Source organism: Durio zibethinus, chromosome 20 (assembly GCF_047325235.1).
Source record: "Durio zibethinus cultivar Kanyao isolate XHJ-2024 chromosome 20, ASM4732523v1, whole genome shotgun sequence".
NCBI lineage: Eukaryota > Viridiplantae > Streptophyta > Magnoliopsida > Malvales > Malvaceae > Durio > Durio zibethinus.
In genome coordinates this window covers 540,672-557,945 of record NC_143181.1, presented here as the reverse complement: position 1 = coordinate 557,945, position 17,274 = coordinate 540,672, and the positions used below count along the sequence as shown (strand labels likewise).

The window sequence follows — 17,274 nt, the reverse complement described above, 5'->3', positions numbered from 1 at the left end:
TTAACTGTAAATAAAAAAAAAAAAATAAAGAAGTGAGCAAAATTAAAATTAATGTGTTAAGATATCGTTAATTAATATTTGCTTTTAATAATTAATTTCAAACAACCAACCATATCATCTTAGCTATTATTTTGACCTAACAAAACTATCATAAAATTTTGTTTACTGTTAAACCATATGTATTATAATATATTCCTATTTTTTAAATTAAAATTTGAAGCCGTCCATTCCATTAAAATAAGATGAATGGTCCAGTACTAGACTAGGGTACCGGAATAACCAATCACCTGAGAGTCATGCCTCTTTTTGATTTTGATTTTTATTATTTTTTTTATGAAAAGAAAAAAAGCCAAAAATTACATTCCTCGGAGGAGCAAGCAAGAAACAAGATTGGGAGGCTTCGATGGTAAGAAGCACAGTGAGTGATAAACTGAAATGTGAGGACTGGACTGAGGAGTCTACAGCCTGGTGCTGCTGATATCGTTTTTCAGCTGTAATTTTTTCAACAATTCTAACCCTAATTTACTGTTATTTTCTACATATATAATCTATAGGAGAATGCTAATACCCCTCCCCTCCCCTCCGCTTTTTTGTTTTTGTTTTTGACAGTATCAAAATTTCTATCTCAAAACATGGCTTCAATTTGGAGTCTCCAATTCCATTCCCTTCATTTCCGGGTACGTAAATTTTCTTCCTACAGATTGCCTTACTTATTCTCTCTTATCGAATTGGGCTTTCTTTTTCGTCAACTGTGTGATAATAGCCTTCTATTTTGGGGTGGAAGCACCGGGTTTCTTCAAATGCAAAGGAGTTGCTACTACACCATAGCCTAAGCCAACGCCTAAATTGGATTCCACTAACTCCTAATAGAAGGTTCTTGCTGAGAGCCATTAATGATTCAGTGAGCCCCGACAAGGACCAGCGTCCCCAAAATGACGTGGTTGATTCCGCAAAACACACTCTGGTGCTAGATTCCAAACACCCACTTGCCACCTTTCAGGAATCCATTACATCTTTCCCTCCCGTTGTTTTCCTGGTAATTTTCACTCTTCTGTATTCAATCTACTAAAAAAAATTGATAATTTTTCTTCGTTACTAAGCAGGTTTAGGGTTCATTTTACATTTGAGGTGCTGAAATGTAATTAGCTAATTACTTATATATATTATATATCGAATCTACGTAAGTTTTACTTGAAACCATTACTGCTTATATAGACTTTTTTTTAACTTTGGCTCCTCTATTGGTGCTAAAGATTACTCCAGTGTTAGTCATTGTTTACTTTTATTGCTAGTATTGGTATATTTGCTTCTTAATTTCATGTCAGAAAAACCAGTTGTTTGTACAGAATGGATTACTTGAAAAAAGAAAGGATGATATGAAGAGCCATGTCCGTTTCTTGTTTGTCTCAGATGACAAGATGCTCAAGAAACAACTTTACAATGGGGTTGTGCATTGCAATTGCAATTATGGTTGTTGCTGTGAGAGCATACGTGGCAAGGAAGTCAAGGCAGAGCCGTCCTGGTTCTGTAGCTGATCTTGTAAGGCGTGGCCAGCTAAGATCAGATAGAAGAGGCATGTATGATTTCGTTCTGTGATACCTTTTCCTTTTTTTCTTCTGGCTACCTCTGCAGAGGATGTTAATTTCATGAATATATTGCTTTAGGGTAGTTTGGTTGCTTAAGGGCCTTCGTGATATATAACGTTATGGGCTAACTATTTATTCTTAATGGCTGGCATTTCATTCATGTTCCTATCAATTTTAGTTTCTGCTTCTATAGATGATGAGTAGTTCTGTCGCATTTCGCAGCTTTGGCTACAATGTGCTTTCCTTGTGTTAATTGTGTAGTTTAATTATGGAATCTGTTTTTTGTAGATCAAGACCTCTCAAGTATGAGGACCCATTTAATAATCCATTGGTGAAGGTTGGTAAGAGCAATTCAACTGTAGAGATGTGTGGAAAGCTTTATCGCTTAGCTCCAGTTACACTTACTGAAGAGCAACAAGCTATCCATCAGAAAAGGAGGTCAAGAGCATACCAGTGGAAGAGACCCACAATATTCCTTAAAGAGGGGGATTCAATTCCTCCTGATGTTGACCCTGATACAATCAGATGGATTCCTGCAAATCATCCTTTTGCAACCACTGCTAGTGACATTGATGAAGACTTGGCACAAAATAATGTGTACCAAAAACATGGTGTTCCATTCCGTATTCAGGCTGAGCATGAGGCACTGCAGAGAAAGCTTGAAGCACTGCAAAATGTAAGTAGTTTTAAATTCTTGCAGTGGTAACGCAATACTACACCTATCAAGTTGTTTCCAGATAGGTAACTTATTGTATATTGATAATTTCTATAGCCATTGCATTTAGTGACATTTTTTGTGGCAAAATCAACATGGTAGATCCATGAGTAGTTGTGGTAGCTCCAGATAAGCTAAGTGACAAATGCACCATTAGTGGCTTATATCAACCAAGAAATTGCATTTTGTATGCACTTTTTTTGGCAACTGCAACGTGTATGATAGACTGTTGCACTAGCATGAAATTAAGAGTCTTCTTCATACTTTTCTGCTTATTTTAAATGAGTTTTTATCCCGCATAATGTTTGGGGATTCACATCTGCAGGTCATTGAACTGTATAACTTTTTATCTACTCAAATTGTTTTAATGGAGCCATATTTATTCAAAGTCATCCATATGTAGGGTTACTGATCATTCTTGGAAATGTGGTTACGAATGTGTAGTGTAGTTTGCTGCCTCATTTTCAGAATTACCTTTTGAAAACTTGAATGTGTTTGTATGCAGGAGGAAAAATTGAACAATTTATTTATTGACAGTAGAAATGCTAAAGATTTCCAGAGACCATTCAAGTTAAATGCCAGGTCAGATGAACTTGATGAGGAGGGCCCCATTAACAATCCCACAATTGACAATAAGCCCCCTAAACCAGAGCGTGCCTCCAGTTCGATTGAAAGCAACTTGTCTTCCGAGGAAATGCAGAAACCCTGAAATATTTGGTGGCCTACTATTATTCTGCAACGAATTTCTGATTTTGTAGTAGATGAAAGATAATATCCTTGTGAATTACCACTGGAATTGGAGGTAGCACAACCTGATGTACAATTGTAAGAGGGAGAGCTAAGTTGTACAAATAGTTGCAGTATTTGATTTGATCCATATTATTAAAATGCAGTTTGTTCCATGTTAAGATTTTGTAGCGGCAGAAGTATGCTTTTTTTTTGGCTGACAAACAAACATCGTTTGCATCAATCATTCAATCCAAATTCTGAAGCTAGGCTACTATCAATCTGGTCTCGTGCAGGACTACTAAAATTAAAGCCTGTCGAATTTGATTAATATCCTTGTATAAGATTTCAGGTTATAAGTAATAACCTTCCTTCAGGTTGACTGGAAGCGGGAATGCAACTGGTGAACTTCGATCTCTCTCCTCTCTTTCTCTTTCTCTCTCTCTCTCTCTGTCCAAGCTTTTCACTTCTCAGAACGACAGGATGAGAAGGCCAAAGTTGAAACAATGGATAACGAACCTTCATTTCCTTGTTCTTTTTTTTTTTTTTTTTTTAAATTCAACAATGTTAGTTTTCTCTTTTGGCTTGTGGCTATTTGAAGAAAAACTGAATATTTGGTTCTGACATCATTGAAAAGAATTTTTACGAGGCATTACAATATCGAGTTATGAGACTACTTCCAAACAAAAAATTGACACCTGTACCGTACTTATTTCAGAGTAGCTCAGTCGATTCTTGTTGTTCATTAACCGATGTCATTCAACATCCACATCTACCATGCTGTTCATTAAATTGGTATTTTTACTACTCAATTCAAGGGGAAAAACAATTATATTTCAATGTTTGAATCAGAAGATCCCTCATCTCCAATGCAACAAGAATGCACAAAAGAAACTCCAAGCAGAAGTTGGATGAACGTTTAACGGCTGAAATTGACACCGTTTAATGCATTGAGTTACTCATTCTTGGTAGCAGCAGCCTGTGTTGCACCAACAGCAAAGAACTCGGTAATGACTTCAAGTGGCATGCCTTTGGTCTCCGGGACTTTCAAGAAGACAAAGACCCAAAAGATGAGACATACAACAGCATAAATTCCAAAGATGCCGGCAAGACCTATAGAACTGAGCATCACAGGCAGAGTGTAGGTAACAATGATATCTCCAATCCAGTAAACCAAAGCACAGATGGCAATACAAAGGCCACGGACCCTAGTTGGAAAGATCTCAGAGCAGAGGATATTTGGAATTGGTCCATACCCCATGACAAAGCAGCAGAAGTAGATAATTACACATGCAGTTGAGATGGCAGCATTAACTACTGTGCCCAAATCCACAATTTCGCTAAAAACTAGAATCATTAGTGACACTATAAGAACAGGAATTGTGGTGAGTAGCAGCCGCCTGCAAACAATAAAAGTATTAGGCTTTTCCCATCTTCTTAAGAAAAAAAAAAAATAGAAGTGTAAAGGGAAAAAACTAAGAGAAGGTGATTGAATTCTGGTAAAGAAAAGATATTCAAACTACGATTCATCAGGTCTATCTATTTATCATATTCAAGGAGATGGCAATAAACTTAGGCTCCATTTGGATGGGGGGTGAGAGCGACTACGGTGAGAGTAAAAACAGTAATAAAAATTACTGTAGCTGTAATTGAAAAATAAAAAATTACTGTAACTGCGATTGAAAAAAAAAATTTTTTTTATGAGAAATTTATGTTGAATGGATTTCACTGGAGTTAACATTTGGATTCAACTGATAGTACAGTGAATTCAATCGCACCATACCGGAGATGCAGTTGAATTCAAATGGGCACTTAGTCTAAACAGGTGACTCGGACAAGACAAAGATGTGTTTCCCAACAGCCAGAAAGGCAACAATAAGAGTGCAGCTTCAGGAACGCCTAGGAAGAAAATTTAGGAGACCCAGACTAAAGAACTACAAGTTGAAAAGAATATTTGAGAAAAGGAAATCACCTTCTGCCTGATATATCCATGAGCTTCATGGCTACACCTATACAGGGAAGCATCAGCAAGGTTGTGAATGCACTAATAAGAAATGATGCGGAATTTGAACTAAGGCCCAAGTTTGAAAGAAGCACTTCAACGCCTGCCTCTTCAAGAATTTGAGGAGTGTAATAGAGAACTCCATTTATGCCAGAGAACTGCACAAAATTAGAAAAAAAATTAGTTCAATTTACAATCATAGTATAATTAGCTCAATTGACAAAAAAAAAAGATTCAAACTTCTCTATTTAAAGTAGAAATTGACAAAATTAATGTGTAACAAGCTGCCATTTCCATTTTCATGTACCAAGAGAAAAAAGAACAATAAGAATGTAATAACTCCATTGCAAAACAAGATACCTCAAAACTAATTACTACTAGCAAAAGTATTGGTTCAGTTCTAATCTCAAGAATTAATGCTAATTCAACTGCAGCTTAAAGTGGCATGGCCCATATTTTCCTTCCAAAGCACATTCAAATCTGTAAACTTATGTAGAGAAAATGACAGGACGATAAAATGGAAGGGGCCAACAGAAGTTCAAAAATAAAACTGCTGACTACCTGCTGAAGTATCTGAATCCCAGCCCCAACTAATAATGCACGTTTCACTCCTGGGTCAAGAAGAGCAGTCCAAACTGGTCCTTTTGAAGCAGTTTCAGATGGATGCTGGTCCAACAGGACACTGATCCATAAGCTCCTTGGAATAAAGGGCAGGCTGGCTCACTAGAGCAGCAGCCTGGATAAATTCACCTTCTTCAGGCATATCATTACCAGGAAGTGATACAAGAGACCCATGTTGCGATCCAAAGACTCCCTCCTGGTGCAAATAAATCCTTTTAAACCCTCCTTCCTTCTTTCCATCCTCACTTTCTTGCTCAGAACATTTCCATGCCAATTGCCAACCACCTCCGATTCCTGTACTACCAACTGATTCTCCACTATCTTGCACAAGAGTGCTATGGTGTCTCATGCTTAGCAAACTGCCATGGGAAGCTGGGGGAACCACGTCTTTTTCCAAGCTAGTTGTCTGACGGGAGATCAATGGGCTATGCAGATTGTCATCAGAGAGAGTCCCCCCCTGCAGCATCTGACGCATGGTCTTCACCTTCCCTCTGCAAGCTCTCCTCATCCCAATGCTCATTTTTGACATGAGGCTCTGCTGTACTAAACATGCTTCCAAAATTCGGGAAAAGCATACTAAGCTTGCTCCCTGTCTCAGGAAGCTTTTCATGCACACTGCCAAATAATGTCACAAGAGGGTCCATAAGGGGTACACTTTGGTTCACCATGCTTCCCCGGCGAGAGGCAAGACCCAGAATGCTTTGTCCAGTGACAGGTTTGGCAATCCAAGAGAGACCCTCTTCAGGCCTATATAATCTGATTTTGTCTTTATCACCAGTAGGTTCCTGACCATCAGCAAGTTCATCAGCTGGACCTATAATGTACTCTTCTATAGAAGTTTCACCTCCAATGCCAAGGCCCTCAACCAGCAAAGCCATCTCACCTACAGAACAAAGAAGTCTCATGTCTTAAACTAGTTAAATAAGAGGAAACTGGAAGGAAACAGGAATCTATCATTTTAAATAAACATAAAAGCTATGAAGGCTCCTTTGTTATTAGGTATAAAGATGCTAATGGGGGGGAGAGGCAAGTGTACTGAAGGACTAAAAAGACAGGAATAGAGAAGATTTTCTTCTCTTCTTTGTCCCCAAAATCTACTCCACACAAGGTGCCTAGTGCCTACTTTCATCCAAAGGAAGCCAACCAAATTAGGAGAAAAGCACTCAATTCCTAACTTTGCTTACATATTGGATCATACTTATTTGGTTGACACTTCTATGGGTTTTACGTAATTTCTGCATAAACAATTAAATATGCTCATGCTCCTCTTCAATGTGCAATGACAACGTCTGAAATTATTTTTATTCTATAATTAGAACACAGGGCATACTTCAAATTTTAGAAAAAGCATGGCGTGACGGAGTGAGATAAGGTAACTTAGCATATCATACAGAAAATCTTCAGCTAGACGTTTAGAGTCTATGCAAATATAGCTTAGGGTGGTTAGAGTAATGACTAATCTAAAATGATAAAAGCATCTGTGAGTTCAAAGGGGCTGGAGGGAAGAAGCATAATATAGATGTGAACAGCTGACTGTGACAAAGAAAGCAATACAAATTTTTGACTGCCAAATATCATTTTTAACTAAGCAAAATAATTTCTCAATGTCTTAGGCTCTAAACTCTTACAAAGTATAACTTTCCAATCTCTTGTATAGTCTACCAAAATATTAATCAGACCTACTCAAGTTTCTGATGACCTACATGCATCATATATTAATTTTTATGAAACAGAGATCAAGCACAAAAGGAAATTCCTATCTTAAAATCCATTACATTTTAACACTTATGCTCATTCACCATTAATGTTAGTATGTTACACCTCTCAGTGGGTTGTTGAATTGATTGAGGGCCTTTGTGCCTAAACACAAGTCCCCTACATTTTCAACATGTGCACGGAAAGGGAAGAAGAAGAAAAAAAAGAACAGAATTCCATAAGAAAAATAAAGGTAGCAAAACATGAACCTGAAACATCTTCCCTGCCACGTAATCTCTGAAGAACCTGTTTTGCCTCGAGCATCTTCCCTTTACTCACAAGCCACCGAGGAGATTCAGGCAAATAGAAAACTGTCAGGGCAAAATAGAGGAGAGAAGGGATTGATAGAACCCCAAGCATCAACCTCCAACTTGGTGAGTCCATCAATGACATCCCAAAAACCATACAATATGATAAAAACATCCCCCCAGAACCAGTGAATTGTGGTAATGTATTTAACAATCCCCTAATCTCTGATGGGGCAGTCTCAGATATATAAACTGGGACAAGAGTAACTGCTAAACCAATTCCAAATCCATCTAATAGCCTGGCTACGCATAAAATATAGACATTAGGTGACCAAAACATCACCAAACCACTAACAAAATAAAGCATTGAAGATATTATCAGCATTGGACGCCGACCAAGCCAATCTGATATAGCTCCAGAGCATGTTGTAATCGCTGTGGCTCCTATGGGTGACATAGTCACAACAAGACCTTCAACACTAGTTCCCAGATTGAGGTCGTTCTTGACGTAAACAATCGCTCCTGAAAGCACCCCACAAAAAAAAAAAAATGCTGAAGTTAATAGGCCTTGAGAACTCAACGCAAGGACATGATTTTGAGCAGCAAATAGGAACGACGATGGGAGTAAGAAACAAAACAAGGGAAGCAAAACATAAAAGTACTAGATGTTCTTTGTTGGCAGCCTTGAAAAAATTTAGTTGTCATTTCAATGAATCTCAACCAGAATTACCAGGAAGCAAAGAAATACCATGATGTGAACCAAGAAAAGAATATACATCCATGAATTCTTATTTTAAATCTGAAATCATGCTCAAACATTTACTGACTCATGCTGAGAAGAAATAAGGAAGTAGCAATATAACTGTGAAAGAAGTACCAGCAATCGTAGCATTATCCCATCCCTGCAGAAAGTTACCAATTGTAGCAGCAATGGCTACAAGAGCAGCACCCCTCATCTCTTTACCAATGAATCAAACAGCCCCTCTGGAACTAACCTGTAAGCAGAGAAGAACGCAGATCACAAATCAACAAATTCACCATCATTATCATTAACCCAAATCTAATAAGTTAATTGTCACTTGAAAAACACCGAGATGATTGCATCAATCAGCCTACCCTAGCACTCTACTCTGGCGTCAAAACATTAATCACATTAGCGCATCATCCCCAAATACTCGATAAAAAAAAAAAATTTACAGGGATTGGTAAAGAAACTAGGGCAGCTATCACCATCGATGACAACAAATTTAGTACTCCCAAGAATTTAGATTTTTCAGGTTGCTGACCTACTGCTAGCCAAAACGGTGAGATGAAACTTTTGAGACAAAGACAGTGAATTTAAAGTACATAAGAGGCAAAGGAAGCAAAAAGGGTTTTGCTTTTTGCTTATAAGAGAAAGAGATAAGCAAGTATGAGGTTAGAGTACAGCTTTGTGCCTGATCTTGCCTTTCCTATAAAAGTGAATAAAAAACCCTCTGCAGTCTGCAAAGCGTATGATTATGATTTATGAAGAGGCTTGTTTGATGTGAATCTTTATATTAGAGACAAAGATAGTTTCAAGTACTGAGCGGGAAAAAAAAGCTTTTTTGTACTAAAATTATTGCTTTACGAGAAACCAGAGTGAGTGAGAGAGAGAGAGAGAGAGAGAGAGAGAGAGAGAGAGAGAGAGAGGCGCTTCGCAATTAGCATTTTCTGTCTCCAGCGTCAAGCCTCAACAACCCTTCAACATTTTGTCAAACAGGAACACCCGAACACTCGTTGAGTTCATTAGTCACAGAGCCTCAGCCTCCGTAGGGGTGAGACAATAAAATTCAGGTAATTTTGTGGTTGAGACCCAGAAAGCCAGACGGAGTGATTTAAGCTTCTAAGGAGAATTTACCAATACAGAAGCGTAAGCTAGTGCTTAGTAATGGTGTTTACATTAGGAACAAATGAAGGAGCAGCTTTAAAAGATTGGAAATAATAATATGAAAAATACATTTAGACCAGAAACTAAAGGAGAGAAAGAGATAGAGAGAGTCTGGAACCTACCACTGCCATATACTATAGTAGTATAATCTTTAAATAATTTAATCTACGGCGACGAAGAGACAAGATCATTACCGGTTTTATTGCTATTGCTAGATATTTTTATCCTTTCTGTTTTAAACTATTTACTTGTTTAGTGAATAGAGTTAATAATTGAAGAACCTGGGTGGTAACTGCTTAATTAAGCTCAGCAGTCATCGTTAGCTCAGCCTCCTTCAGCCGGCCTAGCCTCTCCCTACCGTTGGAAAACGACAAATTACAAATTCATTTCTTCATCTCTATAGATATTTTTGCTTTTTCCTCCAAATATAATACTACATACTAGACCGCTTAATAGACTAGTAGTTATTAAATAAAAATATCTTTTACAAACAAACAAACAAAAAATCCTAATTAAACATTTGCTTGATTATATTAGTGATGAATTCTCTAGTCTTAACATGTATAACTTAAGCAAATATTGTAGTGAAAGCAGCATTAAATCTGCAAGAAATTAGTTGGAATCCTTGACCTTGAAAAACAAATTAAAACACTTTGCTGTGGTCTTATCCATCTATTATCAGGCAGCATTTATAGGCAATGGGTCAAAACTTGAACAAGCACGGTTAAGAGTTAGGAGTGTTTGAATATAAATAATAAAATAGTATTTAGTTATACTAGTAGGGGTAGATAGCTAAATAAAAGGCCATGCCACGTGGGGCCTCTGAAGAGAGTTGCAGCAGAATTATCTACCAGAGGTACTGCATTTGCAATTGCATGTTTGTTGGGCAATTTATGGGGCCCACTTTGTCCTTGGTTCGTCATTTGTGACTGTGATCCATCCGCTCGTGTGCCATCTCATCCCTTCTCACCTCCGCCCATTTACATTTCACCCCAAGGTATAATAAGCTCATGAGTATCCACCTTTCTCTAATTAATTGAACAAATACTTAGTTTCATTATGAATAACCACACATAATTAACGTATAGCACACGTATTAATGTTATATATATATATGTATGTTGATATATATATATTATTATATTTGTATATGATTTATCCCAAAATTAAAACCAAAAAATCATGTTCATGGGCATACAAAGTTATTTGTTTCAGGACGAATACAAAATTAATATGTTTGGGGCGAAGAAAATGACGGCCCAAATCAACGTCGACCCATTTGGAATTCGAAGATTGGATGAAGGCCGTAAGTTAGGTTGAGCTAGAAAGCCCAATAAGCCCTGCCTGACCACCTCTGGATTTGTTTATTTATATTACATTAGGCATATCAGTAGAGGTAGTAGTAAGAAATCCAGCAGCGGACAAAAAAAAAAAAAAAAAAAAAACGCAAAAATGGCGTTGATGAAGGGAGAGCCTTTGGTGGCAAAGCTGGCAGCTTTAGCCAAGTACGTGGTGCTGCCGGGCTTCATGGTTGCTGCTCTTATTTACTCTCCTCCCAACTACGCTTCTTCCAAGAAGGACAAATCCCCCAATTAAAATTCTCTTTCCCTTTTTCTACTGGTTCGTAATTTTACCCCTTTTTTTCTTTATTTCTGCTTTGGTTTAGGGTTTTGTATGACTACTTGCGTTTCAGCTACTATTAATTTTAATTATTGTCTGAAATGTATCTGATTGGATGTGATGGGAATTATTATTCTGCTTACTGCTGCAATTCAGTTTGCATATATGACCTTTTCTTGATCCTTTTACAGCCCTTTTACATAAGACAGGGAAAGCAAAAGTCCTGTGTTGTTGATTACCTCGTAATCTAATATCTGAAATATAAAGCTAGTTTTTTTTTTTTTTTTGGTAGTTAATAGTGTTATACAACTGAATTGAGAGAATTGATTTTCCCTTTTCTCTTTACTCGTGGTTGACTATTGTGTGGTATGTAAGCGTGTCCATCCGTGAGGCTTTAACCCATTTCCTTTGGCAGTTACATAGTCGCGCACTTCTGCTCCAGCTTCTATAGCAATAGCTTATCTCGTTCAAACACTCTGATATGCTCTATACTATAACACTTGTATGCCAGAGAATAAATTATTACTTGTTCTATTTATTTTCTGCAAATCCGCAACTGGGGTTTTTCAATAACTTCTAGTAAATCTAGTTGGTTTCCGCATGCAGCAATTCCCTTGGTTCCCACCACCGTTAATTGGGTAGGCTGTTTTTATGGGTCTATGAAGTAGATTTCATTATAAATTTGACAATGCATTTTAGAAATGGTTCAGTGCATTCATTTCTCTGATTGTTGTTGCTTTTAGCCGAATGTGCTTTCTCCTAACAAGTGTTGGTAATAAACCTGTATTATTTGCATAAGGCTATTTCACTGAATTTTGGAAATTCTTCTAAGGATAATTGTTTTAGTTACAGACTTAATGAATTGATACAGCTTAAAGTTCTTTTGGGAGGAAAATTTGAAGGATGAAAATTTGCTTATTTGAAACTGTTTAGAGTGCTACGTGTTTCTGAGTGCTAAGTAAAGCATGCTGCTAAAGGAATACACTCTTGGATGTTCACTGACTATTACTCACTTTCTTGATGCAGGAGTATCTTTATTATGGCTAAGGTTTTTCATGCTATGTGCCTCTTTCCTATAATGGGGATCTCCAAGATTTCAGCATAATGTTTCTAGGTATATAGAGAGTTGACTGCAGTTTGTTTGCCTTTGAAGAACTTTTGAGTTTTGAATCTCTTGTTTTTCTGAGACTTTATTAAAAAATATGACATTATGTAATAAATACAAGATTGCCCCGTGAATTACATTATTGAATAATTTGGATTGTAATGTTGTTAAATGATCATCAATGCTCTCTATGTTATCTAATCAAGCTTGCCTTAGATTGTTGAATCCACTTGAACATCGAAATGTTATAATATGGTCGGATGCCGCAGAAATTTTGTGGATTAATTATGTCACAATGTTGCTTTTTATTTGCGCGAAGAGCGAAAAGGAATTTAATAAATGTCGTTTCTAATTTTACTAGTAGTGCATCAATTTGATCTGAACTAATTTATAGCAGTCACACGATTTTGATTTTAGTTAAGACCAATCCTGAATAAGTCTTAATAGATAATGTGTTGTCTTCATGTCGATGTTGTTCAACCAAGATAGACCTATATTGTAATGTAAAACTCTTTACTTTCGGTCTCTCGTCATGTTGTTGATATATCTTGCCGTTTTTTAGATACCAGGGTATTGAATAGCGATAGTAGCAATAAGCTTGAAATAGATGAGCATCCAGCTTGGACTTATGCCTGCAGTAGTTTTTAAGTTTCAAAGGAGTTTGATGTTTAACATTGAGTTTCCCAAACATCTATGGATGGTCCTCTTAAGTTTTATTATAGTGCCATCTAAAGTTCATTTTGAATTGAAGGCCGCCATCTATTTAAAACATGATAGAATAGTGTAGAAAACATGTAATAGGAAAGCAACATCAATAGTCTCAGCACCTTTGAGCTATAGATTTTGTTATAGCATTCAAACCAAAATTCCTTGATTGATAATCCTCTTTTCTTTAAGAAGGGATGTTGGTTTAAGCCGTGAAATAAAAAGCTTTTGGGGGGAATTGCTTAGTTGGCCGTTTGGCCTTGCTTCTAGAACTTCACTCCAAGAAGTTTAAATAGAATACAAACATGTCTTAGTTAAAAATAGATTTCTTTTTTTTTTTTTTTTTTTGAGAGGGGGGAGGGTGTGAAAGAGATGAAAAGCTATAATAATGATGTTTTCTTTACTTTATTCGTTTATATTTTGCTGATGATAAATATTTTAATTGCCTTTAATAAATACACTATCATAATTGAATTTCTGTCCTCGTATATTCGGATTTTTAAGCTACTCAATGCAAAATAATCTTCTTCCATTTGTTATAATAAGATTCTGTCAAATTTAAAGTTTGAGATTGATTATCTTTTGCTAATTTTAAAGTAGCACGGCGAGATTGATCTCTAAACAAAAGAATTTGAAAATTGTTCATTCATGGAGCATGTAACAGTATTTACCAGAATTAGCAGTAAGCAAAAATAATACTCTAGATTAGTAATGCATCCATGCTTTAGTATGTGAAAAAGTTCTTATCAAAAAAAAAAAAAAAAATCCCATTACCTATTATACGTAATATCATCATTTTTTTTGTAACGAAAAATGCAAAAGATTCTGGACATGGATCTTACTTCGGATTATTAATTATATATATAATCACTAGTTTGATGGTTTATATGGAATATAACACGATTTAAGATATACAAATAGTACCATGCAGACCCAAAGAGTGGAATAGGCAATTAACACAAGCTAGGGATTTCATTTTGGTGAATGATCGAAGCGATTCTAGGGATTTTCTCAATACAAAATCGGACCCATTGTATTCCTTTTAATTTCTTTGATCTATTATATACAAGAAAATATGAACTCTAAAAAGCACACATTGAAGAAGGAAGGAATTAAGCTTTAATTCAATCTGTAGCTAGCTAGCTTCATTGTTAAGAGACGACGAATGCGTCAAGGCAACCCTGGCAATGTCGTTCACCACTCTATTCATCGTCATTCTCATTGTCCTCAAGGGACCTTCCCATGGTTTCCCGTGTAAAGAAGTAAGTCACCGCCAGTCCAACAAGACATACCACACCCAAGAACACTAATGCCACAGTCATTCTAACAGGGTCCGGCTTGCCATTATTGTTTGGAATCCTCGAAGCCCACAAAAAACCAACCGTCCCAATGATTGCTCCAACCTTCCCCACGGCCCCAGAAATGCCATGACACGTTGATCTAAATCTTGCCGGAAATAATTCAGCAGGGACTATAAAAGTGGTGGTGTTTGGTCCGAAATTGCAGAAGAAGAAAGTGAGAGCATAGAGGGTGATAAATCCAATACCTATTTTTTCACTCCAGAAGTATTTGTAGGGTATCCCAATTGCGAAATAAACCATTGCCATGAAGAAAAAGCCTATCATTTGGATTTTGACTCTTCCAATGCGATCAATGAAATAGACAGTAACCCAATAACCTGGAATTGTAGAGCAGATAGCAAGAATTGCTTGGAAACGAGCAACTCTAAAAGCGAGCTCATAAGCGTTCACATCAGGTTGGTCTTTTATAAAGCGATGATAAGTCTGAGATTGGAAGAGGTTGCTACTGTAAAAGACAACATCGACAAGAAACCATGATGCGGCACAAGAGAAGAGATCATAGCCGTGGCGACGGAAGAAGCGTTTTGAGAGAAGAGGATAGGATGGAGGCGGATAGGATGGCAAAAGGGAGTCTTCTGCAATTTGACTCATTGGAATATCTAACACTTTCTCCATGTCCATGGCTGCTTGTAGGACATTTTGTTCCACGAGAGCTGTGTATCTAGAAATTAAAATCAGGACAAAGGAAATAAAAAGATGATGAATTTCAAATTTGATGACAACCCTTTTTTGCGATTAGTTATCAAAATCATGCAAGAACAGTAGTGTATCAATTGTAGCGCTTCTAAAAATTCAAACTTACCGACGCTAGCTGATCATTCCAATCGGGTGAAAACATGCATTTACTGATTTTCTTCCTTGATAATTTGATTAATAGTAATATAGAAACTACTTCAATGATGATGATGATGATGATGATGATATTGATGATGATGATGATGTAATAACCTAGGCATATATATATATATATATATATATATAGAGAGAGAGAGAGAGAGAGAGAGAGAGAGAGAGAGAGAGAGAGAGAGCAAGAGAGAGAGAGAGAGTGAAAAGCAAAGTCATGTGCTTATATATCGGATGTACCGATGTTGTGCTTGTTAATTGGTCCAACATTCATGCTCAAACAATTAAGTTAGCTGTCCTCACCCAACCCTTCCATTAATAAGTTGATGAGAACTATATATGGGCTGTCTTAGTTAAATATTTTGACATTATTTTGCTTTAGTTGATATCTTATTAGCTGTTTGTGTGTGTTGGTACATGAATCATGAAAATCCTATTTCCTGACTAGTAGCTAGTAGTTGCATCCTAATATTTGATTTACGTCTCGCCTACAGGCTGCTAAAATTAATAAATGATATTATATTGGCGATATGATTAATTAAAAAGACTTGTAAACGATTGGCTGATGAAGTCAATGGTAGGATTTCGCAGTAGCCCTCCCCCCATCACTCATCAATATTTCTTTTGATCCCAAAATTCAATTCTAAACTCATACAATGAATCTCAATCTATTTATGTAGAATCATTTATAAACCACCCATCGGTAAAAAGGAGAAGAAGACTTCAAATTAGTGAGGCCGTAATAAATAAATAAATAAAAACATTAATTATAAAGCTTAGAGTAAAAATAAAAAATAAAAATTACATATACCTGGCCGTCTCGGGCATCATCATACGCCAGTAATATGTCATCGCAGCGGGAATTGCACCCACCATCAGTATCAGCCTCCACGCAATATCAACCTGCTCCGGGGTTTGACCATTCGACACATGCGATGTAGCCTCAAATATCTTACAAACCACCATCGTCACTACGGAGCTGACCAAAATCCCGAAGCCCTGCATCGAAAACACAGCCGCTATAAAGGCTCCACGCGTCTTCTTATTAGCAAACTCCGACATGATGGTTGCCGACAACGGGTAGTCCCCCCCGATTCCTACTCCCAGCAAGAACCTGAAAAACCCTAAACTCACCAAGACGCAATTTCTGGTCCTGCATATTGAAAAACCGCAAGCTATGGAGCTAAGCACCATGATGCCCAATGACAGCCCGTACACGCTGCGCCTTCCTATCCGATCGCCTAGCCTCCCAAACACCAGTTGTCCAACTACGGTCCCTAGAAGAGCTATAGCCACCAGGGCAGAGACGACAACGGTTGGGGTGGTCCTGTATTGTTTCTCCTCTACGTAGTATATTCGTCCTATGAGCTTGATGATAGGAGGGATGCAGAAGAGATCATAGGCATCGGTGAAGAGTCCCATGCCTGCGATGATGATTGCTTTGAAGTGGTACAACTGGATTCTTGCTACATCGAGGGCAGAAAGGACTTTCAACGACATCCCTGTTTATTGTGAATTAAAAGCTACTAAAGGAGAGAATTAAGAATCTAAGTTTGCTAGATGATGGAGCAATTAGGGCCAGAAACATATATATAACAACTCACGAGAGTCAAGACCGAAAAGAGTAATTTGCTTGGTAGTTTCGTGGAGAAAATAGTAGAAAGGATGAGTAGATGTGATCCACGCAGGGTTGACTGAGCCTTAGGAATTGAGGTCATGATTCTTCACAAGATGCGAATCAACAGGCTTAGACCTTGTCACCTAATTGCTTGATGCATCTTTGCACTTCCTCGGTTTTATATATATATATAGATATGCGCACTTGTTGTATGCTTGTTCCAAGGTGTTTTTTTTTTTAATTTCCTTGTTTCAAACTACGCTGACAGGCTAATCAACCAAACCTAGAATACTTAATTAAATGAGAAATATAGGTCTTTGCGTTATGACTACAATCCACTTGTTGGTTGCTCTATATTTTTGTAGACATAATTAAAAGTGATAATTGAACAAATACATAAAATTGAATTAATTTAACTTAAATTGAAAATGTATGATATAACAAATATCCTACAACTCGA

General features: G+C 37.1%; 2 protein-coding genes and 1 pseudogene across 4 annotated transcripts; 1 reads left to right on the top strand and 2 right to left on the bottom strand.

Annotated features, from left to right (window-relative positions):
- Positions 1-335: 335 nt before the first annotated feature.
- MCD1 (multiple chloroplast division site 1) lies at positions 336-3,209 on the top strand. Of its 2 annotated transcripts, none has more exons than XM_022916371.2 (6): positions 336-493; positions 610-677; positions 764-1,036; positions 1,411-1,577; positions 1,875-2,262; positions 2,807-3,209. In XM_022916371.2, exons 2-6 carry the CDS (start codon positions 633-635, stop codon positions 3,008-3,010), a joined length of 1,077 nt encoding a protein of 358 aa, XP_022772106.1. In that variant the 5' UTR covers positions 336-493; positions 610-632; the 3' UTR covers positions 3,011-3,209. The 2 variants fall into 2 exon arrangements, with proteins under 2 accessions (XP_022772106.1, XP_022772107.1); XM_022916372.2 differs by having other exon boundaries at positions 356-493; positions 785-1,036.
- Positions 3,210-3,736: 527 nt separating this feature from the next.
- On the bottom strand, positions 3,737-9,675 carry LOC111315223 (monosaccharide-sensing protein 2-like; annotated as a pseudogene). Its single transcript, XR_016330627.1, has 5 exons — positions 8,531-9,675; positions 7,615-8,175; positions 5,591-6,533; positions 5,000-5,187; positions 3,737-4,427 (listed from the first exon to the last, which is right to left on the bottom strand). The product of XR_016330627.1 is annotated as a monosaccharide-sensing protein 2-like (transcript).
- Positions 9,676-13,998: 4,323 nt separating this feature from the next.
- LOC111314753 (putative inorganic phosphate transporter 1-9) lies at positions 13,999-16,880 on the bottom strand. The gene is made up of 2 exons (XM_022916370.2): positions 16,008-16,880; positions 13,999-15,014 (listed from the first exon to the last, which is right to left on the bottom strand). The coding sequence occupies exons 1-2, from the start codon at positions 16,694-16,696 to the stop codon at positions 14,195-14,197; spliced, it is 1,509 nt and encodes a 502-aa protein (XP_022772105.2). The 5' UTR covers positions 16,697-16,880; the 3' UTR covers positions 13,999-14,194.
- Positions 16,881-17,274: the final 394 nt, after the last annotated feature.

Coding starts and splice junctions, on each gene's coding strand:
- MCD1 (XM_022916371.2), top strand. CDS start 633: ATGGCTTCAATTTGGAGTCTCCAATTCCATTCCCTTCATTTCCGG. Junction 1,037..1,410: donor TCCCTCCCGTTGTTTTCCTG/GTAATTTTCACT, acceptor TGTTTGTCTCAG/ATGACAAGATGCTCAAGAAA. Junction 2,263..2,806: donor AGCTTGAAGCACTGCAAAAT/GTAAGTAGTTTT, acceptor GTTTGTATGCAG/GAGGAAAAATTGAACAATTT.
- LOC111314753 (XM_022916370.2), bottom strand. CDS start 16,696: ATGTCGTTGAAAGTCCTTTCTGCCCTCGATGTAGCAAGAATCCAGTTG. Junction 15,015..16,007: donor ATGATGCCCGAGACGGCCAG/GTATATGTAATT, acceptor TTTAATTTCTAG/ATACACAGCTCTCGTGGAAC.